Below are 27,651 nucleotides of genomic sequence, written 5' to 3' on the forward strand. Positions count from 1 at the left end.
TACAGATAAAATTGAGCTCCCTTTAACCCTTTAATACATCATTCCATTTATTTTTTCCTTTTTACCCTCCCCAAAAGAGAATGACTCTCAGGAAATGAGTGTGTCCTTCCATGATTTTATACTGCTATTTTATAAGAATGCATGTAGTAGTATACAGTACTGTTTTGGGTCTCACAATTTGAGTGGTAGACAGTACATCTCATACAGCATTTTTATTCTTACTCAAAAGTTTAAAACTTAGTTCCCAGTTGTGTAGGTCAGTTACCTCTCATGGCTCAACTGTGTTTTTTTTGCATAGGCCAATATCAAGGTGTCAGTTGGACTCTGGGCTCTTCTCTGAAGCTCTAGGGAAGAATCTGCTTCCGAGTTCATACAGTTCATGCCATTTTAATGCTCATGCCTCCTTATCCTTGCTGGTTGTCAGCCAGGGGCCTCTCTTAGCTTCTTAAGGCAGTCCACTTGCTTTGTTGCATGTCACTCTCCATCTGCAAACCGGCAACAGTGTCAAATCTGTCTGGCTTCCTCATCGCTGCCAAGAGAGAAAATTCTGCCTTTCTTTTTTTTTTAAAGGACTCACCTGATAAATGATGTCAGCTCACTAAGGGCTTAATTATACATCTTAAAAATCCCTTCATAGCAGTTACTAGATTAGTGCTTGAATAATCAGGACAGGAATCATGAGAGGGCCATCTTGAGAATTCTGTCACATGGACATTTAGGTTATTTAAAGAGGATTGTTTCTATGCACATGCAAGCGTTTCTCTAATGTACATACTTAGAATTGTAATCGTGAGGTCATAGTGTGTATTTTCAATTAGTGTTGATATTGCCACATTTCTCCAAAGTAGTTGTATCAGTTTACATCCCCAGTAGCTGTTCGGTAGTTCTTAAAAATGAAGAAGCCCCTTACCTTACACTGTATACAGAAACTAACTCAAAATATATCAAAGACCTGAACACCAGGCCTAAAGCTATAAAAATTCTTAGAAAATATCATAGAGGGAAAGCTTCATGACATCAGATTTGGCAGGGACTTCCTGGATATGACCCCAAAACACAGGCAGCAAAAGTAAAAAATAGACCATTTGGACTATACCAAAATTAAAAGCTTGTGTGCATCAAAGGAACGTAATCAATAGAATGGAAAGGCAACCTATGGAATGAGAGAAAATATTTGCAAATCATGTACTGATAAGGGGTTCATATCCAGAATCTGTGAAGAATAAATGTTGTTGTTATAGTTCAACAACAAAATCCAAATAAAAAATGGGCAAAGGACTTGAAATAGACACTTCACCAAAGATGATATAGTAATGGCCAAAAAAACCCATGAAAAGATGCCCAACATCACTAATCATTAGGGAAATGCAAGTCAAAACCACAGTGAGATTATCACCTTGTACCTATTAGGATGATTACTGCCAAAAAAACCCAGAAAATAACAAGTGTCAGTGAGCATGTGGAGAAATTGGGACCCTTGTAAACTATTGGTGGGAATGTATAAAAACAGTGCCAGCAGCTGTGGGAAACTGTGGTGTTTCCTCAAAAAATTTAAAATGGAATTACCATATGATCCAGCAGCTTCACTTCTGAGTATATACACAAAAAAATTGAATGCGGTATCCCAAATGAATGCATTCGTTAACCTTTATGTAAGAATCTATTTCACTTCATCATCTCTAGCATTCATACTGTTTGGGGTCTTTGCTAATTTGATACCTCATTCTAATTTACTTTTCTTTGATTTCTACTGTGTTGCTAATCCCTCCTCTGTGAACTGTTGGTTCAGTTTTTTTTTTAATACAATTTTTAAAGGTATTTTCCATTCAGCTATTACAGCATATCAGCTGTATTCCCCATGTTGTAGGATACATCTTTGAGCCTGTCTCACACCCTGTAGTTTGTACCCCCATTCCCCACCCCTATATGAACCCTCCCCCTGCAACCACTAGTTTGTTCTCTGTATTTGTGAGTCTGCTGCTTTGTTGTTAAATTCACTAGTTTATTGTATTTTTCTAGGTTCTACATATAAGTGATATCATGCAGTATTTGTCTCTGTGATTTATTTCACTTAGCATAATGCCCTCCAAGTCCATCCATGTTGCTGCAAATGGCAAAATTTCGTTCTTTTTTATGACTGAGTAGTATTCCACTGTATGTATAGATACAACATCTTCTTTATCCATCATCTGTTTATGGACACTTAGGTTGCTTCCATACCTTGGCAATTATGTGAATAACGCTGCTGTGAACATTGAGGTGCATGTATCTTTATGAATCAATGATTTGGGGTTTTTTTGGATATATACCCAGGAGTGGAATTGTTGGATCATGTGGTAGTTCTATTTTTAGTTTTCTGAGAAACCTTCATACTGTTTTCCACATTGGCTGCACCAGTTTACATTCCCACCAACAGTGTATAAGGTTTCCCTTTTCTCCACATCCTTGCTAACATTTATTTGTGTTTTTGATGCAACCATTCTGACAGGTGTGAGGTGATGTCTCATTGTGGTTTTGATTGGCATTTCCCTGATGATTAGCAATGTTGAGCATCTTTACATGTGCCTGTTGGCCATCTGCATTTCCTCTTTGGAAAAATATCTTTTCAAGACTTCTGCCCATTTTTTAATTGGGTTGTTTGTTCTTTTGATGTTGAGTTGTATGAGCTGTTTATGTATGTTGGACATTAATCCTTTATCATATCATTTGCAAATATTTTCTCCTGTTCAGTAGGTTGTCTTTTCATTTTGTTGGTTTCCTTTGCTATGCAAAAGCTTTTAAGTTTAATTAGGTCCCATTTGTTTATTTTTGCTTTTGTTTCCTTTACTTGAGGAGACTGATTCAGATTCTTTGTCCATTTATCAATTGGAATATAAATTTTATCAATTTATTTGAGTTTGTTTTATATACACACATACTTCTTTCTAGTTTTTGTAATGTGATTTTTTTTTTACACTTCTCACTTTGGTATTATTAAATAATCCCAGATCCTTCCTTTCCCTACCTTTTATGTTAAATTATTATATATACTAGGTCTGTGTACGGTCTTTATCCGATTCTCATTGACCTGCTGTTACACTGTTTTAAATAACGTAGCTTTGTATTACCATCAGGACAATACATTTTTTTAAATTTAATTTTTTATATTGGAATATAGTTGATAGGATAATACATTTTAATATCTGGCAACAGTAGATCCTCATTATTCCTTTTTTCAAAATGTATTTGCCAATTTTTCAGCTTTTATTATTATTAATGCCAACCAGTGCTGTTCCTATAACACAACTATAAATGGTTTATATTGTTACCTTATTATCCTACTGTTAGCTATCTAATTAAGTAGTAATATCTTTTCTTTTCACTAGAGATTAGATAAGTTTTATAACTGCTGACAAGGTAATGCACTTCCTTTGATATCATTGTGATGCTATTAATATAGTAATGTTCCGAAAAGATATTAAAGATTATTACTATGTAATATTTCTAGAAAGAGAAAATAATTTTAAATGGCCTAAAATTCAGCATCAAAACCAAGAAGTTAATTCAGAGTGGCCTAAATGCCAGAATTCTGCATAGATCTGGCTACAGAATGTCACCACTCTGACAAAAAGGAAGCTATGAAATAGGTAACTAGCAATGACTGAATATACTGCTGCCAAAGTCCCACCATAATAACTTTTTTATTGAAGTGAAGGAAATTATTTTTAAACTTTATATGGCAAATGAAAAATCCAGAAAAACACAAAACCAGATAAATGTATTCCAAAAAGTAACAGTCACTCTTGTTGCTTGAGCCAAAGATCCCTATAAATCAATCTAAATAGTTAATTTTCTTCTCAAAATCACTATTTCTTTGTTTTTAAGATGTTGGCAAATACTGAAAATTTCAAAAATATAGTAATATAATTTATAAATATGTCAACACAGAATACTAATAAATGTCTTGTAGAGAACATTTATTTAAGCTGCTTCCCCAAATTTAGAATACCCAGAAAACACAACTTCTGAAGATGTAGCAACATTTACATGGTCCGTTTTCACAGTCTCGATATAAACAGCTCTCAGTTCTAATTTCAACTGGTTTGTCTTCAGTACATGATATTTGATGGCAAAGAACAGGATCTTTTAAGAGTTCTTGTGTAGTATTCATCTGTTTGAAAGTGCTGAATTGAACAAATGCAGCCCACAGAATTAAAAATTTGAACACTTGAATGTACAGGATCACGTAAAACAGGGAATTCTGAAGTTTTCTGCCAGGGGTTTTTTAATGGAGAATTATCTTTCATAGGATTTTTTTCTTTATTCTCTTTTGAGGTGGTGCCTCTGTCTTCCAAAGCCCGAGCAAGCATGTAACTAACTTTTCTTTGATGAGCCAAAGCTTCTTCTTTATCATTTAACTGCATGCACAGAAATTAAAAACATACCAGTTAGTATATCACAGAGTACAGAGCTATAGTCAGAAGTATTTCATGAAAATGTTCAACCTCCAGTCTAAGCCAGTCAGTATGAATAAATCAATTAGGTAGCCACTGATTCCTAAGCATTATGCTACATGGTATTGAGGATTTTTTTTTAAAAGGAAAAATAGAAAACAGCGTTCTTTCTATCGAAAAAATTTTTAAGTCATCTGAAGAGAAAGGAGAAAGAAGTATATATTTACATGGTATGTGTGTATATGTGTATATATGTATATATAATACCAACAAGTACTTACCTCTGAAAGAATGTTGAGGTTATTTATATAAAAATTGTTTTTATATTTTTATACGCAAATAAACTTTAATACTCTTCTACAGATAAGTATGTTCATATAACATGAGTTTTCTTTGTATAGTCATCTATGAAATTGAGGATAAAAGGACCGATTTCAGGGTTGTGGTAATGATTAAAGGATATAATGCATGAGGAAGTTCGTTGAACACTTTAAAAATTCCTGAATATATAAGTCTTGTCATGAACTGTATATGTAACTACAGATGATGGAGATGCCTGGACTTAATTACAGAGAGCCTCCTCTTTTCAGAGGTGGAGCTTTAAAGCTGCACAGGAAGAACATGGATGGGAGAAGTGGGAAGCATGTGTGGGGTGTTTAAGGAGATGAAGATCATAATTCTGGAAAATGGTACCTGAAATGGGAACAGAGCATAAAAGTCAAGTATAGAGCGATAAAGAGTTGAATTAATAGGAAGGAAAAAGATAAGCTCATCCACAGCCTCTAACAAAAAGCAAAGATACTAACCAAATCTGTTAGCATCTTAAAGACTTCCTGAGGATCATGCTGGTCACCAGTACTCTTAGAACTGTTTTCCAAAGGGAGCATACCCAACAGTTTCTGCCCTAAGGTCTTCTTACTCCTTTGTGATGGTAACCCTAAAATGGAACATGAAAATCCAGCTGAGACACAAAAAGACACTCACTGAAGTACTTCCAGACAAAGAGGTAAGTGTGAACCAAGGCTAATTCATTACTAAATCAGCCAGGACCTTGTCCTCTTCAGGTGACCTCCAGCACGAGTGAGTCAGGCAGCACAGTGCAGTGGGAAAAGCAGACTTTAGAGCCAGGGTTGCAAACGCAGGTGAGAGGCCACAGTGTGAGAACCCAGAGCAGCGCCCTCCCACTCTCATTGCTCAGCAGCTGCCCATGGGAGAATGCAGCCTGTGCTACCTGATAATCTCAGTCTTCCAAAGGAGCCAGCAATCCACATTTGCATGTGAAATCTCCCAGTGTAAAGGTTAGCCACCCGCCCACAATATTTGAGAACACTATTCACTCCCAACAAAACATGTCTGCAGACAGGTGGCCTCTGAACCATGCAAACTCTGCTTTAGAGCCAGAAAGACCTGGACTTGAATCCCCATTTAACCACTTTCTAATGGTATCATGTTGGACAAGTTCTCTGAGCTACATATCCTCACTTCCAGAATGAGAATAATAGTACCTATGCTCTATTGTTGGGTTGCTGTGCCATTGAATAATAGAGCACAGGCTGGGGGAAGGGAGTGGGCAGTTAGTACTGAATGGGGATACAGAGTTTGTTTGGGAAGATAAAAAAGTCCTGGAGATGGATGGTGGTGATGATTATACAACAATGAGAATGGACTTCTTGTCACTTAAAAATGGTTAAAATGGTAAGTTTTAAAAAAATGGTTCTAAAGAACCTAGGAGCAGGACAGGAATAAAGACGCAGATGTAGGGAAGGGACTTGAGGATATGGGGAGGGGGAAGGGTAAGATGGGACAAAGTGAAAGAGAAGCATGGACATACATACACTACCAAACGTAAAATAGATAGCTAGTGGGAAGCAGCCGCATAGCACAGGGAGATCAGCTTGGTGCTTTGTGACCACCTGGAGGGGTGGGATAGGGAGGGTGGGAGGGAGGGAGATGCAAGAGGGAGGAGATATGGGGACATATGTATAACTGATTCACTTTGTTATAAAGCAGAAACTAACACCATTGTATAGCAATTATACTCCAATAAAGATGTTAAAAAAAATGTACCTACTTAAAAAAGAACGGTAAGTTTTATGCATATTTTATCACAATTAAAAAAAAAAATTGTGAAAGTACCTAGCCCAGCTACTGACATAATGCTTAAAAGTCCACATCCTGGAATATGTACACTGATATTCTTCTTCATCCATAGAAAGGATGCAATTTGTAGCAGAAAATACAAAATTTATAGATTTATACAAAGAAAGTTTCAAGAATGTTTTTAGAATGCTGTGCAAATGGTCTAATGATCAGATATAGTCTAAAGGGACAATTCCCTTTCCACCCAATCCTGATAAACCACAGTGACTGGGCCTCACACCTGACCTTTTTCAATAGCAGCTGTGGCAAGGGGGAAAAGCCAGACAAGTTGACCAGCTCACCAGTTCTGAGAGTGGATGAATCTGTCTCTATTTTCAATCTAAAAAAAAGGAAACATGCTTATAAGCTATCTCTCAGAACTTGTCTAAGCAGCCTTATCAAGAAGAAAAGTTAACACAGTGTTAACCACAAATAAGAAAATGACCTGTAACAGTCATCTTGTACCAGATTACTGAAGTATATTAAAATGAATCAAAGTCTTGTCACTAAGAAACAGAGCTACTAAACCTTTTATGGACTTGTAAAGGCTTTTCAGAGATAAACTAATTATTTTAAATTCTGCTTCCAGTCTCTCTCAGTACCTTAACGGAAAGCAAAGATTGAGAGCTGTACCTCTCAAATCGTATTTTCTATGGAGAAGTTCCTGAATTCTGTAAAAAGCTAAGAAAGGCAGGAATTCTGGACTATAAAATGAGTACAAGTGCTGAACTGAATATGAATCTACCGCTTCTCCCTACTCTTCTCTCTACCTTCCATCAAAACAAAATCAGATTTTCAAAGGGATTTGACTTCAGTTAACAACACAAAAAACACCTAGGCTGCCCTCTGAGAGTATGCCTTTGAAAATTTTGCGACCCAGCTCCTATCAAGGGCCTCACTGAAAGAAGAGGTACTTGAGGAAGATCACCCACACATTTGTTGTTCACGGTAGAACTAGATATTCTTAATGTTCTCCACCAATTCCTCAAAGGCTAAGTACATTGGACTGTGTTAGCTTATTTCCCTGGCAAATCACTTACCTTGACATTAAGGTTATACCTTTACCTTTTATCAAGGGATTATTATAGAAAACAGCCATATAAATACTACTTATTTTTTTATTGTAAGTGACTGTTGAGGACTTAGCCATTATATTTGCACACTGGCCTCTGTCAGTCTCATATCAGAAAACACCTTTAGAAGTTAATTTCAGTACAATGTGGAATGCCTGATTAAGAACGAACAAGAGTGGAGGAACATTATTTCTCCCCTTTTGCCCTGACTTCCACTTGACTAAATACATAGCTTTTATAATCTGCTTTCACCTCCTTTCACAGTTCTTGTTTACTACTTCTATTTTTATTATCCCTATAAGCTGTTTCTTAACACTTCAGCAGAGGTGGGTAAAGTTTAGTTAATGAAGCTAAAATTCACAACACTTGACCCCTATACTAATGCTAATATGCACTGTTTGAAAAGAGATATTTCAAACAAAATTAGGTATCTACTATTAAAAGTTTCATTTTTAATACTATAAGATTCTTATTGGTCCTAAATTCATCTGAAAATGAGAGATACTGGAACTAGGATTACGGATTTTGTCAAAAAAGATTTAGAAACAGGGTCATGTCAGAATTTGAATACTAAAAGTTCACACTTCTTAATAAACTTCACTTTAATCTTTCTTGACTGATAAATGGTTTCAAATTGGAATTTTAAATTGAAGCAATATGAAGCCTGCTGAATAATACTTACAAATGAAAATTGAGATTGACCATTTAGAGAGACTAAAATTTCCGAAAAATAACAGCTACTTTGTTTATATTGGACAGTCTACATACTTCAATGGCGGTTTATGCTCTCGTGCCATTTTTGTATATTTTGTTTAATACCATAATGACTCCAAAATGGCCATGAACTTTTGATAGGCTTGTGAACCTAAACCTAAACCTTAACTTCTGTTTCACTTTTCATAAGAATATTTTATTAATTTGTCCAATTTAAGATTATTTCTCTACTGCTCAATGTCTCCTTCCAAAGTCACACATTTCAATAAAGTTTAATTAGATAGATAGATTTAATGTTGGGTTCTAGTGCTCTTATTATAAATTTTTTCCACTAAAATCTCTACCAAAAAAGAGATTCTCCTGTTACTTTATGGTTTCATCTGCGTAAGTGACATCCAGTGACTCCTTTTTTCCCATGGTTGTTATATTTTTAGATAAATCGTAACTATATGTGAAATTTCAATTATATTCACCATATTAACTGCTTAATCAACTATGATTATAACCAAAAACAACTGAAATTACCTTATACCTGATTATTACCATTATAATTCTTATTTACCATCATCTTTAAGGTGCTTCCAATTTGTCCCTTTTGTTGCTTTCTTACACATTTTATCCATTTGTGTCAATCTTAGTGCCTGGTCATTTTTCCTCATTAATTGTTGCTCAAATGCAATTCTGAATGCATCTGCCATTATGTAGGCTTCTTCTTTACTCTTCTGCAGAAGTTCCAACTGGTTTTGAAAGAAAGTTTGAGAGGTGTTAGAGGCAAAACCAGAACAATTCTTTCCTGAATGCTGAGTCAGATTAGCAAATGCAGTCTCCCTGCCTAGTAGGAGTTTTCTGCCTGCCCTTGATCTATTGCATCCGCTTAATCTAATTACTACATGCCATTCTCTTCTGCAGTAGCTGCCCACTCTGAACTAGATTACCAGGAGTTTCTCTTGTGCCTATCAGTTCCCTGGTAATCCTACTCTTAGACCTCATTATCCTAGACGGGCCTCGTGTATGTCCTGCCCAACGAGGAAGAAGGGAGGATGCCAACGGCTGCATTTCAGTTCTGCCTTGGGCCATGCCAGAAAATACCACTGAAAACAATTATGAATACCATCTTTCAGATACCTCCCACAGCTGACTCTGATCTGTGTAATCTTATGCTTTTCCTGATGAATTGCTAATGTTTAGCTGTTTGCTTTCATATATACTCTGAAGACTAAATTCCAAACCTTCAATAAAAACGTTTTAAAAATTACGGTCCATACTGTATTTGTTGTGAAAGCCTAATTATAATGGCAGCTATCATTTGATTAAATGCCGGGCATGGCCCAGTGCTAAACATTATATGTCTACCGTGTTTATTTTTGACAACAACCCTCCAAACTAGTTATTAGCCTCCATTTAACATGCGTCCAAAGCCACAAAGCTGGAAAATGATGGAGCTGAGATTCAAACCTAGGTCTGGCTGGCACAAAGGTTCCTTCAACTGTACCTTGCAGCTTTTCTAATAAGCTTCATGTTTATCTCTCGGCTAATCGGTGTTGCACATCCTGGTGATTTTAAGCATGTGTGCCTTTTCCTCTAATATCTAGTAATTTTAGGGCCATGTATAGACAAAAGAAATATGAACTTAGGAAACACAGGCAAACAACTTTTCATGGCTGCAATATAGTGCCAAGTAATGTAAATAAAATTCAGTTTATATGTTAATGTTATCATTTAAAACTAAGAATAAGTTCCACAGCCAAAGACTACCAAATTAAGCTAATTATTACATATACTTCCATTTATTCTACTTTGTGTTAATGGAGAAGCAAAACCAAAGCTTTTACTGTTTTGATAACACAATACCTCCTGTTTGACCTGAAGGAGCATTTTCCGAGTAGATGCTGCCAGTCTGGCACAGGTACAGGGGCTCCCTCTGGGACCGTGACAAAGGCAGGCTCCCAGGACTGCAAGCTTTAAATCCAAAAGAATTATCCGTTACTAAGTGTCACGTTGCTCAGCCGTACACAAACACGGGGCGCACACACAAACCCATGCACATTTTATTCAAGCACCTAATTCAAAGAAACTGCAAAGGAAAACAAAAATAGGAAGCTGAGACCATGATTTCAGGACCCAAGGGGAAATTCACAAATGAGGAGAGACTGTTATTACTTGGAACAAAAATACACAGGAATTCTGCATTCCTTCTGCTCACGCTCCAAAACCTTTCACTTGGTACCAGTTTCCTGTACTTCTGAGTTCTTGGCAGGAACTTGACCTAACGAAGTAAATCTAAACATCCACAATATGGATTTCCTGTGACTGGGTTTGGCCTTGCTACCCAGCATTCATTACTGTCAGGTCCTGCCAGGAGAGATGCATGCTCAGAAATGATGAGTGAATTCTAAGGAAAACAATCATCCTGCCACTCCTAAAAAAATGGTCTATGATCATGTAATAAATTCTTAATATATTTCTTGGCTCATCCACTGTTCTGGAATTGCATATGGCCCTGATCCTTCAAAACCTGTCTTTGGATCACAATGAAGAAACTAATCCATGTGGGTCACTCCTGGTTGACCACTGTAGCCAGAAGAAAAGTAAGAACTGTTGTACTTTTTTTTTTTTTTTGCGGTACGCGGGCCTCTCACTGTTGTGGCCTCTCCCGTTGTGGAGCACAGGCTCCGGACGCGCAGGCTCAGCAGCCATGGCTCACGGGCCCAGCCGCTCCGCAGCAATGTGGGATTTTCCCGGACCGGGGCACGAACCCGCGTACCCTGCATCGGCAGGCGGACTCTCAACCACTGCGCCACCAGGGAAGCCCTGTTGTACTTTTTTTTAAAAACCCATTTTGGCAACTAACCACAAGTTGCTTTCCCAAAATATTCCAACAGCTTCCAATTTAATGGAGGCGGTCTATGTAACATATTGTGCCATATCTTTTAAAGTTTCATGTGGAACATACTACAAAATTATTGTCTAAGCTTCCTGCTGCTATAAATTTCCCATGGACTGGCTTAAAACAGAATCTTATTTTAGAGACTGTTTAGAGAGGAAGATTCCACGGTCTCTCTTAGTGTAAAGGCTATTTCAGAAAATTCCTTCTTGCATTAATGGTAACTGTGAAGTACACAGTGAGCTTTCAGTTGACTCAAGTGTACAAATGGCGGCTATGTGGCAGATTGGTATCTTCCCTTTTCAACTTCCCGCTCCTGATAATTGTCCCTGCGAAAGTTGCCAAAAGCAACTTAAGACCTGGGTAGGGCCAATATAAAAATGCAAGGTTTCTGCAGGGACCTCTGCCTCCTAATTCTATGTCCTTACCTCAGTGCTCCTTCATCAACTGGCTCAGGGCCCATGTTCTTGCCTGCCATAAAGTTACTTAGCGCTTACTCAAGATTATAATAAAGCACGCTTTTTCTGAACTTTCTCTCTGCTCAGTTTCTTTTCTTTTTCTTTTTTTTTTGCTATTACACTAGTTTTCCACCCAGGCAGTAGAGCATGGTGATCAAAAGCACAGACTCTAAACTCTACCTGGGTGTAAATCCCAGCTCCACCACTTAGTAGCTTTCTGACTTTGGGCAAATCACTTAAACCTTCTGTGCCAAAATTACCTCATTTGTAAAACAGGGATTTAACTGTACTCACCTTATTTGGTAGTTGTGAGAATTAAATGTGTTAATCTATGTGAATCACTTAGAACAGTGTCTGGCACTTACTAAGGACTATATATTTGCTATTATTAGTACTAGTTGCTTTATTTGAAATTCTATAATAAGTGAATGGCTACCCCTTCTCACTCCACTGGTACGCTTATTTCTCATGAGTCCCCAGGACATTTGTAAGACATTTCACACCTCAGCAAGCAATTAGCAATGCATCAGCAGATCTTTGTCCTGGACCTGGTTCAACCCCAGAGTGACTGCATCACTTTGGGAAAGTAACCAAAACTATCTGAGCCTGAGTTTCCTCCTCTGTAAAATGGGGATAATACCTGCTTTGCAGCCCTCAAAAGACCATTACGAAGATCAGATTAAAAAATGTGTGGCAAAGTACTCTGATGCTGTAAGCCTCTACCCAGGGAAGATACTACTAACATACTTTCTGCTAAAAAGAAAAAGGAAATAAAAGGGACAGGAAGTGGCTAGCACATCCCCTAATGTCCAAGAATGCTGTGCCTGAAAGGTATGGTACCAGCACGGCTGAAGAGTGGACCTGGGCCTCTCTCACCCTCGGTCTCAAATTGCTAAGTATGCTTCTATCCTAGAAGTGGAGCTGATGGCGACAGCAGAAAGAAAATGGAAGTGGAAAATTTCCCTCCTACTAAACTTTCATACCTGCTTACCTACCTCAAGACCTGAAACCTCTGTAAAGCCACTTGTGTCCTGGCATGTGTTTTCCTGAGCCATCTTCTGCTGTTTGATATCAAGCATGGCGAGGGCCTCCAAATACTGTTGATTCAAAACTAGGAAGGGCCATGTAAGAAAGTGTTAGGAGGTCTAACCCCAGCCTCACCTAATCCAGTTAAACCAACACCGCATACTTCTTCTAAGCAAGGGATATACAACTACCCACAAAATCTGTCTCCAACCAGAAAATTTGATAGAATAGTGGGTATCAAGTGAGTTAAAACTAGATAAAATGTTATTTTTAATGTGGAAATAATTTTGCAACCGAAGTCTGGTCTTCATTTGCTCAAAGAAACTTTGTAGGATTTTCAAAAGGAGAACATACAAGGGCTAATTATCCACACTGTGAGACGATCAGATGATGAAATCGCATATATTGTATTAAAGTCAACTCTACCAGCTCTCCAAACTCTATCAGACTTTTCTTTTAGTTAGTTTTCACAAGAGGCTCTCAACGCAAATATTTAGAACAAGAGGGGTCCTGTTACTTACTGGAAAGCAGAATAACAGTAACTTTCCCTCTCTTCTTATAGGGTGGAAGGATAGGGAGGAAGGGACAGGAGTAGTGGTTATGAGCAACTTCTGTCCTGGTACCAACCTAACATGGGGGAAATCACTATCTGCTCAAATCACTGGTGTGGAGAAGCATATCTGTGTGTGCAGTTCTCATCCAGGGGACTGCCACAGTTCACTTACTACACTATGTAAAGTGCCACTCTCGGGCCCATGACCTGACTGAGCACTCATTTTATGCCTTTCAAGCCACCACTTTAAAAGAGTTTCTGCTGGGAATTTCCTGGCGGTCCAGTGGTTAGGGCTCCGGGCTCTCACTGCCAGGGGCCCAGGTTTGATCCCTGGTCAGGGAACTAAGATCCCACATGCCACATGGTGTGGCCAAAAAAAAGATTTCTAAAAAGTTCGTACCACATTAATACTCTTTCATTAACTTTTGTCATATAGTGACTCATTATATAAAAGATATGCTGTGTGTGTGTGTGTATATACACATACATCTATATAATTTAATGAGTCAAATAATATTTTGAAAAATATTTGTATTAGTGACAAAGTCACAGAAGACACTTTTATGAGAAAAAATTATGTTGAATAACTATACAATTTTATACTTTTCTTACTAGATTCCCAATAAACATACACCTACTCAGGTTCCTCAAACATCAGGTACTCTACCATTTTGTTTACACTGAGTATAAAAACTAAAGGATAAAGGGAGAATCAGGAGAAATTGCTTAATGGGTATAAGGTTTTATTTTGTAGTCATGGAAACGTTTTAGAACTAGATGTTTATAAGCGTTATGAATTGTTCACTTTTAAATGGTTTAAGTTAGGTGAATTTCACCTCAAATTTTTTTTTAATTCGAAAACCTAACTGATCAAACCCACAGCCAACATCGTTCTCAATGGTGAAAAACTGAAACCATTTCCTCTAAGATCAGGAACAAGACAAGGTTGACCACTCTCACCACTATCATTCAACATAGTTTTGGAAGTTTTAGCCACAGCAATCAGAGAAGAAAAAGAAATAAAAGGAATCCAAATCAGAAAAGAAGAAGTAAAGCTGTCACTGTTTGCAGATGACATGATACTATACATAGAGAATCCTAAAGGTGCTACCAGAAAACTACTAGAGCTAATCAATGAATTGGTAGAGTAGCAGGATACAAAATTAATGCACAGAAACCTCTTGCATTCCTATACACTAATGATGAAAAATCTGAAAGAGAAATTAAGGAATAGCTCCCATTTACCACTGCAACAAAAAGAATAAAATACCCAGGAAAAAACCTACCTAAGGAGACAAAAGACCTGTATGCAGAAAACTATAAGACACTGATGAAAGAAATTAAAGATGATACAAACAGATGCAGAGATATACCATGTTCTTGGATTGGAAGAATCAACATTGTGAAAATGACTATACTACCCAAAGCACTCTACAGATTCAATGCAATCCCTAACAAACTAACAATAGCATTTTTCACAGAACTAGAACAAAAAATTGCAGAATTTGTATGGAAACACAAAAGACCCCAAATAGCCAAAGCAATCTTGAGAAACAAAAACAGAGCTGGGGGAATTAGGCTCCCTGACTTCAGACTACACTACAAAGCTACAGTAATCAAGACAGTATGGTATTAGCACAAAAACAGAAATATAGATCAATGGAACAAGAGAGAAAGCCCAGAGATAAACCCATGCACCTATGGTCACCTTATCTTTGATAAGGAGGCAAGAGTATACAATGGAGAAAAGACAGCCTCTTCAATAAGTGGTGCTGGGAAAACTGGACAGGTACATGTAAAAGGGTGAAATTAGAACACTTCCTAAAACCATACACAAAAATAAACTCAAAATGGATTAAAGACCTAAATGTAAGGCCAGACACTATAAAACTCTTAGAGGAAAACAGGCAGAACGCTCTGACATAAATCATAGCAAGATCCTTTTTGACCCACCTCCTAGAAAAATGGAAATAAAAATAAACAAATGGGGGCTTCCCTGGTGGCGCAGTGGTTGAGAGTCCGCCTGCTGATGCAGGGGACACGGGTTCGCGCCCCGGTCCGGGAAGATCCCACATGCCGCAGAGCCGCTGGGCCCGTGAGCCATGGCCGCTGAGCCTGCGCGTCCGGAGCCTGTGCTCTGCAACGGGAGAGGCCACACAGTGAGAGGCCCGCGTACCACAAAAACAAAAACAAAAACAAAATAAACAAATGGGACCTAATGAAACTTAAAAGCTTTTGCACAGCAAAGGAAACCACAAACAAGACAAAAAGGCAACCCTCAGAATGGGAGAAAATATTTAAAAACAAAGCAACTGACAAAGGATTAATCTCCAAAAAATATACAAGCAGCTCATGCAGCTCAATATCAAAAAAACAAACAACCTGGACTTCCCTGGTAACACAGTGGTTAAGAATCTGCCTGCCAATGCAGAGGACACAGGTTTGATCCCTGGGCCGGGAAGATCCCACATGCCATGGAGCAACTAAGCCCGTGCACCACAACTACTGAGCCTGTGCTCTAGAGCCCATGAGCCACAACTACTGAGCCCACACGCCACAACTACTGAAGCCCAGGCGCCTAGAGCCCGTGCTCCGCAACAGGAGAAGCCACTGCAAGTGAGAAGCCCGCACACTGCAACGAAGACGCAACGCAGCCAAATTAATGTAATTAATTAATTTAAAAAAAAAAAGAATCCAAAAATGGGCAGAAGACCTAGATAGACATTTCTCCAAAGAAGATATACAGATTGCCAACAAACACATGAAAGGATGCTCAACATCACTAATCATTAGAGAAATGCAAATCAAAACTACAATGAGATATCATCTCACACCAGTCAGAATCATCAAAAAATCTACAAACAATAAATGCTGAAGAGGGTGTAGAGAAAAGGGAACCCTTTTGCACTGTTGGTGAGAATGTAAATTGATACAGCCACTATGGAGAACAGTATGGAGGTTCCTTAAAAAACTAAAAGTAGAACTACCAGATGACCCAGCAATCCCACCTACTGGGCATATACCCTGAGAAAATCATAATTCAAAAAGAGTCATGTACCACAATGTTCATTGCAGCACTATTTACAACAGCCAGGACATGGAAGCAACCTAAGTGTCCATCGACAGATGAATGGATAAAGATATGGCACATATATACAATGGAATATTACTCAGCCATAAAAAGAAATGAAACTGAGTTATTTGTAGTGAGGTGGATGGACCTAGGGTCTGTCATACAGAGTGAAGTAAGTCAGAAAGAGAAAAACATATACCGTATGCTAACACATATATATGGAATCTAAAAAAAAAAAATAGTTCTGATGAACCTAGGGGCAGGACAGGACACAGACGTAAAGAAGGGACTAGAGGACACGGGGAGTAGGAATGGTAAGCTGGGACGAAGTAGAGAGTAACACTGACATATATACACTACCAAATGTAAAACAGATAGCTAGTGGGAAGCAGCTGCATGGCACAGGGAGATCAGCTCGGTGCTTTGCAACCACCTAGAGAGGTGGGGTAAGGAGGGTGGGAGGGAGATGCAAGAGGGAGAGGATATGGGGATATATGTATACGTATAGCTGATTCACTTTGTTATACAGCAGAAACGAACACAACATTGTAAAGCAAGTATACTCCAATAAAGATGTTAAAAAAAAAAACCTAACTGATGCATTTCTTCTCTTTTATCCTGAAAATGTTACTTCAAAATATTAGCACTTTGTCTATTGATATTTTGTTCTTAACATAGGACATTCTATATAAAACTGATCTTTTAACATAGTATTTTTAAAGAATTATCAAAATACCACTCTACTTACTTGTATTTTCAGACTTGAGCATTTTAATTTCTTCTGTTTTCAGTTTCAAAGTTTCTTTGAGGACTGCATTTTCACAATTTAGCCTGGAAAAAAGTACCCTCCAAGTAACTAAAACATTAATACTTTGTAGGTGAATGAGAATATTTAATCCCATAATTAGAACACGAAAACTCTAATATAATTTTTCTTACATCAAAACAGTCTAGAATTTATATATGTAATAAAATAAAAATTTAAAGGAGTGTGGTTAGACTTTGAACTTACTCTTAACCCTTCTGTATACTTAGCTGAGAAAGTATGAGAACCAGAAATACCTCTAAGTCATCTATTTTGAACATTCATTCTCTTTACTAAAGTTTCAATCAAGTTAATTACCATTTGAACACCAACTACATGCTTAGGTCACCTTCCAAAATTTGCATAAAAAGATACATAGGGAGGTACAAACTTCCAGTTGTAAAATAAATAAGTCCTGGGGATGCAAGGTACAGCATGAAGCCTGTAGCTAACAATTATTGTACAGTATTTGAAAGCTCCTAAGAGAGTAGACCTTAAAAGTTCTGAACATAAGAAAAAAACTGTAATGATGTACGTCAATGAATATTAACTAGATTTATTGTGATGATCATTTTGCAACATATACAAATATCAAATCATTATATTGTACATCTGAAACTAATACACTGTTATATGTCAATCATACCTCAATTTAAGAAAAAGATACATAGGGAGCTTTATCTATTGAATGAAAATTGGAATTACTTACAAGAGTTCCTAAATTGCCCACCATCGGGACTTCCCTGGTGGTGCAGTGGTTAAGAATCCGCCTGCCAATGCAGGGGACATCGGTTCGAGCCCTGGTCCGGGAAGATCTCACATGCCGCAGAGCAACTAAGCCCACAAGCCACAGCTACTGAGTCCACGTGCCACAACTACTGAAGCCCGCACACCTAGAGCCCATGCTCCGCAACAAGAAAAGCCACTGCAGTGAGAAGCCCATGCACCACAACGAATAGTCCCCACTCTCAGCAACTAGAGAAGGCCTGCACGCAGCAATGAAGACCCAACACAGCCAAAAATAAGTAAATAAATAAATTTATAAAGGGAAAAAAAAAGGTGCTTTATTCCTCAAGGGCTATAGACATTGCTTGAGAAACTGATTTCAGGTTTTATTAATTTGTAGGTAATTCATGGAAAGGGAATGTCTTAGATTTACATTTTTTGTTTTTTAGATATAACTGACATATTACATTAGTTCAGGTGTACAACACAATGACTCAACACCTGTACATATCACAAAATGTTCACCACAATACAGTCAACATGCGTCACATACATGGATACAGAATTTTTTTTTTATGATGTGAACCATATTTCACTTTTAATTGAGAAACTTTAACTTCGTGACCACCGTTTTAATGATACGAGGCCTGTCCCAAGCACAGCATGTAATATTCCCTAGGAATATCACGTCTTGATAGGTATTTTATTTAAAGTTATAAATTAGACCAGATGATCTGGTGACCGTTTTTAATTACAATTCAGGCTAAATTTAATTCAGGCTAAAAACAAAACTGTAAACAAATATGGAACTCTAGTTAATGGGTTTGATTTTACAATGGTATGTATTAGCAATTCTAAAGTTACTTTCTGTACAGTCTATGATGGAACAAATAAGTAAACATACAGGGTAACTGGAGCCAGGTGTCTCCTTGTGGGACTTACAAATGCAGAGAGGGGCAAGGCTAAGATGAACCCTGTGGTGGTGGTCTGCAATTGGAGATATGAGTATGATCTCATTGATATGTGACAGATACATACATACATAAATGATAAAGAGACAGGTAGATAGATGATAAATCGATGACACAGAAAGACAGATAGATAGATGTATATATATGTGTGTCTGCATCTGTGTATTTTCCAGCTCTGTCCTCTGAGAGGAACTTCACGCAGTGAATCCTCAGTAGTAATGAGCACACCTAGCACACTCAGATCTTGATTTCTAAACACCATTCCCCATTAAAAGGAACTGCTGCTCCTTGAAGAGATACCTAATATTGTAGGCATACTGGCCTAGAATATCTTGTACCAGGAAGCAAGAAAGTGCTCAAAGAAAAATAAACGTCAAAAAGTCACAGGAACACCTGTGCCTGATGGGGCTCCCACTGACCGAAGTTGGAAAATTTTAAGCATCAAAAGAAATTATGGTAGTAATAGCTTTTAACCCACTGAATAATGCAAGAATCCTTGAATCCGTATTGGTATAAACAAACGAGAAGGAAAAACTCTTTTTTGCAGTAAAATGCCAACATACAAATGTAGAAGGAAGAAGGGAATTAGAAAATTACCATTTGGCAACATTGTAGTAATAACTGCTTCAGGTAGAATATCAGTGGATACAAAAACGAGTGGGTGAAAAGTCTGCTGAGTCACAGTATAGTTACATAACTTTCAAGTATCTCTCCACAAGATGCTTATTAATTACAAGGGGAAAAACAGTGACTTAATAGTGGAGAATGAGGGCAGACACCATACCTTAACCAAGTGATCAAGATTCACATCCTAGGAATAGGACAAATCAGCACCACATGCCTCCTGATGTGATGGACTAAGAATACATTGCTTCAGTGGTAATACTGCCCAAAATGCACAACCCAATTCAAGCCAGAAGCATCAGATACCCTCATTGTAGGATATTCTATAAAATAATGGGCCTGTCCGCCTCAAAATAATGTAAAGGTTATAAAAGATAAACACTGAAGAACTGTTTCAGATTAAAGGAGACTAAAATTTAGACATGACAACCAAATGCAACATGTGGTTCTGGACTGGTCCTGAACAGGGGAAATTGTTTTTTCTCTTTTGCTCTAAGAACATTATTAAGATAGTTGGTAATATAAAGAATAATATAACATTATTAAGATAATTGGTAATATAGCTGGCACATTAAATAATAGTATTGGGTTAAGGTCTTGATTTTTATAACTATATTATGTTATAAACGAGAACGTCCCTTTAAAAAAAAAATACAAACTGAAGTATTTAGAGTAACGGGACCCTATATATGCACAATGGTTCAGAAAATATTATCTCTATATTTATGTATTTAACTACAAAGAGAGCGAAAGAAAGGAAAAAAGAATGATAAAGTAAATGTGATAAAGAGTTAAAATTTGGAGAATCTCGGTGAAAGATATATAGGAGTTGTTCTATTCTTACAACTGTTCTGTAAGTCTTCAATTATCTCAAATTAAGAGTTAAGAAGTAATAAATTTTAAAATTAGGTACTAAAGCCATCTATAACCCCAGATACCAAATCAATTTCTCAGTGATTAAATTATAGCATATTCATAAGGTCAAAGCTATTAAATAAATTCACACTAATACAAGAGTTGCTCAAAAGACTGAAAAAACAGTGCAAGGCTAAAATAACTTGGGAAACATGGCTCTTAAACTGTATTTTAATATACAGTTTATACTAGTTTTTAAAGAAAGAAAATTAACAGTAACAGTAAAATATGGAACTGGTAAGTGGGTAAGCAATATGAATCTTATTTTATTTTATTTTTTTTTGGCTGTGCCACGTGGCTTGCAGTATCTTAGTTCCCCGACCAGGGATTAAACCCAGGCCATGGCAATGAAAGCACCAAGTCCTAACCACTGGACAACCAGGGAATTCCCTGAATTTTATACTTAGTGTGCTCAAAAAAGAAGAAAGCCTAAGCTACATTTGAATTATACACAGTTTAAAAATTTCCAAAGAAAAATTATGGAATAATAATATACAAACCTGTCATATCTTTGGATCCAAGATTCCTCTATATTTTTAAATCTATTGCGATCAAATTCTATTTCCCACTGCAAGGCATTTATTTCCTATAGAAAAAAATAGCACTTTCAAGGAAATTACTACAAATAAATCATTTCATGACTTTTGAATATCTGAAATAAATCATTTAGTCACTTCACAGAAATAGGTTAAAGACAAAAAACTAATTACTGCTCAAAAAGAGTCTATGATGTTTATAAACACATATGACATGCCTCTTTAGCACTCAAAAAGCTTTGCTGAAGCTTACTTATTATAGGGAACATTTCAAATTTGTTGCCCTGAACCTAGATTTCTCATTGTCCCCAACCCATGCAGACCCCAACATATACTCCTGGAAGTCTGAGCCCAGGACACTCGCACCAAGGGAGAGTAAAACAGGAATAGGAAGATGACCATCTAGGGTGATTCTTAACTACCTTTTTAGTGAAGATGAGATGATCAGAAAGAGGCAGGCTCTGCAGGGCAAGCAGGAGAAGAAAAATAGGAAAAGAAGAAAAACAGGAAGTGTCGATTTGGCAGGCTTAGCCCATGTGACAATCTGTTTTGGATTATAAGCTCCAAAAGGGAAGCGACTGTATGAAGTTGAAGTACACCTAGCAGAGGGTATGCACAAATGACATATCCACTGGTACGGTGATTTTTAAGGGAATTCTATTTGAAAGCTTATTGAATTGAACAAGTCTACACTATACGCTATATGTGGTCAAATACCTTCTCCAAGGATCTCTTTTGTTCCACAGTTTTTTGAAGCACTGCCTGGGTATGACTTGTGGCTTTGCCAAATATTGCCTAAGAAAAATAAAGATTGTAACAGTATAAATTAAATTTCCAATCACCCTTATATGCAAGGTGAAGTTCACATTTTTATTTTAAGACAGTAGAAAAGTACCTTGAGATGAGATTCCCACAGAGACCTTTTGTATAGAGTTTGATAGTTCAAAAGTCAGAAGATCTTGGTTTGGTTCTTTCCCAATGAACGTGAGAATGAATGAATGGATTTCGCACACAAGGACATGTACATGAACATTCATAGCAGCATTATTCATAATAGCCCAAAATACCTATCAACTGGTAAATGGATAAACAAAATGTGGCATATCTATATAATGGAATATTATCTGGCAATAAAAAAGGAAGAAAGCACTGACACATGCTACAACATGCATGAACCTTCAAAATACGCTAACTATAAGAATCAAGAGGCAAAAGAATCTAGACATATACTGTATGGTTCTATTTATGAAATAGAAAAGGCAAAGCTATAAAGCAGAAAGTAGATTAGTGGTGGCTGGGGATGGGAATGGGAATAACTGCTAATGGGTAAGAGGTTCCTTTTTTGGGGTGATGGAAATGTTCTAAATTAAGTTGTGATGATAGTTACACAATTCTAAGTTTAGTAAAAATAAATTGCTTAAAACAAGTGAAATTCATGACGTTAAGTTATATCTTAATAAACCTGTTTTAAAAATCTATAGCTCAAAAAAAAGAACTATATTAAACACTGATGCTTTTATTTTAAAAGCTATAACCAGGGAGTTCCCTGGTGGTCTAGTGTTCAGGATTCGGCACTTTTACTGCCATGGCCCGGGTTCAATCCCTGGTGGGGGAACTGAGATCCGGCAAGCTGTGCAGCATGGCCAAAAATATAAAAATAAAATTAAATTAAAAAATAAAAGATAAAACCATACTACCTATCATTGGAATGTGTACCTGATGAAAGTGTAAAAGTAACTTCTTACATTGCTTTGAAGAATTCTCAATGCTTCCTCTTTACCTTCAAGATGTCTTTGAGATGCCTCAAGTTCAGTTTTCAAAATTTCTACCTCCTGAGGAGAAAAATACAATTAGTCTTCCTATCTGTGAGATATGCAACCCCAAATGATCAATTTAGACAGTCTACATTTAAGTTCAACATTCACTTTGACTCAAAGTGCTCTGACCTTACAAAATAAGTTTGGAAATTCCTCCAGGCTTTATAAGTGGACCAGACATGCTGAAACTGAGATGCTTGCTGTCAGGTGCCAGTTATGACTAAAAGCCCAAATCTTTTGCTTTTACCCATCTAGGCCACACACACAGTTAATAATTTGGAGGAAAAGTTTTAGACCACATAAAATAAGAACATGATCAGCTACACAGGCTACAGTAGCTATTATAGGTAGAACCGTGCCCCCCATCCCAAAAGATATGCTCAAGTCCTAACCCCTGGTACCATAAATTCGACCTTATTTGGAAATAGGGTCTTTGCAGATGTAATTAATGTCATACTAGATTACAGTAGGCCTCAATCCAATGACTGGTGTGACGCAAGCCAAAGGTTGTTGGCGGCAACTGCCAGAAGCTAGGAGGTGGTAAAGGATTCTCCTCTAGACCCTTCAGAGGGAACGTGGCCCACATCTTGATTTCAGACCTCTAGCCGCCATAGCTGAGAGAGAATCGATCTGCTCTTTTTTTTTTTTTTGCAGTACGCGGGCCTCTCACTGTTGTGGCCTCTCCCGTTGCAGAGCAGAGGCTCCGGTTGCGCAGGCTCAGTGGCCATGGCTCACAGGCCCAGCCGCTCCGCGGCATGTGGGATCTTCCCGGACCGGGGCACGAACCCGTGTCCCCTGCATCGGCAGGCAGACTCTCAACCACTGCGCCACCAGGGAAGCCATGATCTGCTCTTTTAAGACACCAGTTTGTCAGGGCAGCCCTAGGAAACCAGTAGAGTAGCGGTCACCAGAAGAGATACAAAGGCACAGTAAGGGAGTTCCCTGGCGGTCCAGCAGTTAAGACCCCATGTGTCCACTGCAGGGGGCCTGAGGTTCGACCTCTGGTCGGGAAACTAACATCCCACATGCTACGGCCAAAACAAAACCCAAAAAAACAAACAAAAAAACCAAATGCACACTAAGACGGGCTTTCTGTTCCTGAAAGGACAAGCACCCTCACAGAAACTCCAACTCCCAGCAAGATGGATGGTCTCCTCAGACCCCCTGGGGTACTTTCTAGTCCTCTGACTTCAAAGAAGTTCAATTAAGTCAGGTTATTTCAAGTCACACATACTGGGAAGACAGATGGAAGGGAGTGATTATTTTCTCTAGGAGGAGATTAGCGAAATAAGTTGGAAAGGAGAACAGGAGGGCATGTTTATATGAACAGCCTTTCGGAGAGATGAGGCGACGAAGCCACTGAGATGCGGAGGCCAGTTGGAAGCTATGAGCTTGACAGTGTGGCCCGAGAATCTCTGGAAAGCCAACAGTTGACTTCCATACCATGTTAGTAATACTTACACAAAATATCTATCAGTGGACTTTATTCACATGAGAATTTGTATGTTAGCCAGAGGACCTACCTCTAAAGTTTCCTGAAGACGTTGCCTTAATTCCACATTTGACAACTCTGAATCAGAATCTACTAGAGGGAAAAAAAAATTAAATATTTTCTTTAGCTAGTTAAATACGGGACATTTGTTTACAAAATATCAAATACAGCCTTTCCCTAAATTGAAACGAGAAAATAACTGTAATAAACCAAATGACGATAAAAACAGACAGCTTAGAACATTCCACAAATGAAAAGACACATACTTTTGAATCGAAAGACTCTTAAAAAAAAGGACTCTAAAATAACACTGTTGTTAATGAATTGGTGACTTACTATATCCAAACACAGTATTAATGAATGTTGGTGAGTAAAGTAAATAAATCTTGGTGTTTGGCTTAAGCCTGATCAATATCGTGATATGAATATCTAAGAAATAACCTGAATTTAATTTCTTTCCAAGGAGAATCACTAGAAGTCTCCAGTAACTTCAATTATTCTCTCCTTAATGGGATCGATCAACTGAGACATTAATCTGGGCTTCCCAGGAACTTCATTTACATTGCAGTTTCACTGGCAATAGAAAAACATTGAAGTGATAAATTATAGCAAGAGAACAGGAAGTAAAAAGAAGCAAAAAAATTTAGAAAGAATATTTTGAAGGACATTAAAAATTTCTCAAAACAATTCTTTTCTTTGCTATTCTGAACTTTCATCAACATGACAGTAACCAAGGGAAAACCTAAGTCATGTTTTTACTCTGATAATTCAGGGTTCCAATGAGGGACAAAAGTGACATTGCGGAACTTCCCTGGCGGTCCAGTGCAGGGGGCATGGGTTCAATCCCTGGTTGGGGAACTAAGATCCTGCATGCAGCATGGTGTGGCCAAAAATAAAAAAATAAATTAAATTTTTTAAAAAGTAACACTGGGTTGACAATGACAAGTTCTATTCTATTAACACCTGTGGTAGGCAGAATAATGGCCCCCAAAGATGTCCACATCTTAATCCCAGAACCTGTGAATACCTAGCAAAAAGGATTTTGCAGGTGTGATTAAATACTTGGAGATAGAAGATTATTCTGGATTACCCAGGTCCTTATAAATGAAAGAAGGAGGCAGGGGAGTCAGTATCAGCATGAGGCAGCGGGAGAAGTGGCTGTGAAGACGGAGGAAGGGTACCACGGCCAGGGAAGGCAGCCTCTAGAAGGTGGAAAAGACAAGGGGGCGGGTTCTCCCCTAGAGCCTCCAGAAGGGAGGCAGCCATGCCAACACCGTGATTTTAGTCCAGTGAACCCTGTTTTGGATTTTTGACCTACAGAACTGTAAGAGAATAAAATTTATGTTGTTTTAAACCATTAAATTTCTGGTAATTCGGAAACTGCCTATTTGCAAGAGGAAACTAACACAATATTCTCACCTAGGATCAAGTCAACTTTGATAAAAAGACAAAAGTTGATAACTCAAAAAATATAGGAGCTCATACCATTACTATTACTTCTTGTTTATATCCCAGTAGTTTCCTCACATTTTTGTAAAGGCATCTTAGCATAATGTTCAATTTTCAACATCTTGCTTGCAAAACAGTACCCATCCTCTATGCATGATAAGGACTTGGAAGAAGAATATATAAATAATCCCATCCTAATTTCAAGAAGGATTTTGAAGGACAGAGATCGATCCCCAGCTGCACCATGTTTTCGTAAATCTGAAATGTTTCTTAAATTATTTTCATGTTGTTCTAATTGTGTTTGTTCCACTTTGGTGGGGAAGTTTTACAATGTGGATTACAAAAGATTCAGCCACACCAGAGCTGTACCTCAGTGCAGGCTGGGACTCATCCACCAGTTCCGGGTCACTTCGCAGTTGTAACATTCTATCACAATATGATTCTGAATTTTATTCTCTCCTTAGTGTACAGCACAATTTATTTTTACTTATGATAAATTAATTTTGTTTTGAGAATTTTATGACATCCCTAAAACAACCTGAAGCCTGTGTGTTCTGCCTGTAACACTCCTTCCCCAGATGAGCATCAGGCTTGCAGTGCTCCAATGTGACCTCTCTTTTTGTGGTATGCGGGCCTCTCACTGTTGTGGCCTCTCCCATTGCGGAGCACAGGCTCCAGGCGCGCAGGCTCAGCGGCTATGGCTCACGGGCCCAGCCGCTCCGCGGCATGTGGGAATCTTCCCGGACCGGAGCACGAACCCGCATCCCCTGCATTGGCAGGGGAGCTCTCAACCACTGCGCCCAATGTCACCTCTCTTGACCTGTGCCTCAAACAGCAGCGCCCTGGCCCCTCCACTCACTCACTGTCTTTTCACGTACCACTGCCTGATGTTACATAGCTGTTGATTTGCAGGTTTATTTTCTGTCTGCTCTACCAGAATGTGAACTCCATGACATTAGGGCCTTTGACTATTTTATTTAGTGATGTTATTCCCAGAGTCTGGTACTGTGCTGGGCACCTAACAGGTACCCAATAAATGTTTGTTGAATAAGACAAAAAAAGAACAAATGAAGTATACCACTACTTCACAAGAAAAGCAAGGTAAGTAATTACTTATTGATATAATTAACATATATGTATTGATGCAGAATAATTACTGTACTTCACAATTTGTATAATACGTGGAGACAGAAACATCAATCACTTTTACCATCACCAATCAACCTCTAGAGGTGAATGAAGATAAATTTCTAAAATCCACGATGGTGACCCATCTTCATGTGTTGGGAGGCGGAGAGCATTGGTAAAATCCACAGGGCAGAAAAGAGAAGGAGAAAGAGGATGCTGGGCATTCTTACCAGTGCTACTTTGTCGGCCGTGATAGGGAATTTGGGGTCCTTCCGGGTATGTGTCATGCAAGCTCTTATGCTTGGAATACTGAAAAACGGCACTGTTTCTTTCTTCCCCATTTCTTGAAAACGGGGGAGGACTGAAGGCCTTTCCATCTGATCTTTTTCTAGATGTAAATAAATGTGAAACCTGCACTTCGTAAATGCCGCCGGGTCTTCTTCTGAGGCCATACCCTAAATCGCCTTCTGCCATGTCATCGTCCTCTGCTTCCCAGGCCTGCCCCTCTGCCTCACTCGGCGGCCTCGCCCCCCTGCTCATCAGCCACGTGCCTTCTTTACCGTAGGGATAAACACGTTATCTGCAGTTAAGAGAAAGCAGTAGTTAAAAAGCCGTCAGTATAATCCAGGTTGGGTTTGCCAGGGAAGAAAAGTTCCTTCCTGTATTTTGCAGGCACAGCCAGCAATGCACAAGCACACAGATGCCCCTTGCAATCCAACTGAAGCAGGTTGACATTTCAGGACTTTTCGGGTAAGAAAAGATCTGACTCCTTATTTCCAAGGAAACAGGAAAGACTTTTACTGAATCCAATAATCTACTGATCAGGATAAAGCAG

The 27,651-nt window shown here is 38.2% G+C and overlaps 1 protein-coding gene across 5 annotated transcripts in view; it reads right to left on the reverse strand.

Moving 5' to 3' along the window:
- Positions 1-3,112: 3,112 nt before the first annotated feature.
- Positions 3,113-27,651, reverse strand: part of CCDC125 (coiled-coil domain containing 125) — a 32,079-nt gene continuing 7,540 nt past the window's right edge. For 2 of the 5 annotated variants that reach the window (XM_082651529.1, XM_082651530.1), the window contains exons 2-12: positions 27,047-27,396; positions 24,271-24,332; positions 22,676-22,762; positions 21,648-21,725; positions 20,895-20,980; positions 17,102-17,184; positions 12,697-12,812; positions 10,211-10,318; positions 8,922-9,096; positions 5,240-5,370; positions 3,113-4,397 (exon numbers count right to left, since the gene is read on the reverse strand). In XM_082651529.1, coding sequence (XP_082507655.1) covers positions 4,089-4,397; positions 5,240-5,370; positions 8,922-9,096; positions 10,211-10,318; positions 12,697-12,812; positions 17,102-17,184; positions 20,895-20,980; positions 21,648-21,725; positions 22,676-22,762; positions 24,271-24,332; positions 27,047-27,356 — 1,545 coding nt within the window. In that variant the 5' untranslated portion in view covers positions 27,357-27,396 and the 3' untranslated portion in view covers positions 3,113-4,088. The remainder of the gene's footprint in view (positions 4,398-5,239; positions 5,371-8,921; positions 9,097-10,210; positions 10,319-12,696; positions 12,813-17,101; positions 17,185-20,894; positions 20,981-21,647; positions 21,726-22,675; positions 22,763-24,270; positions 24,333-27,046; positions 27,397-27,651) is intronic. The other 3 variants (XM_082651531.1, XM_082651532.1, XM_082651533.1) reach the window with 3 other exon arrangements.

The sequence above is a fragment of the Grampus griseus genome (assembly GCF_964374135.1).
Source record: "Grampus griseus genome assembly, chromosome: 3".
NCBI classification, from domain to species: domain Eukaryota; kingdom Metazoa; phylum Chordata; class Mammalia; order Artiodactyla; family Delphinidae; genus Grampus; species Grampus griseus.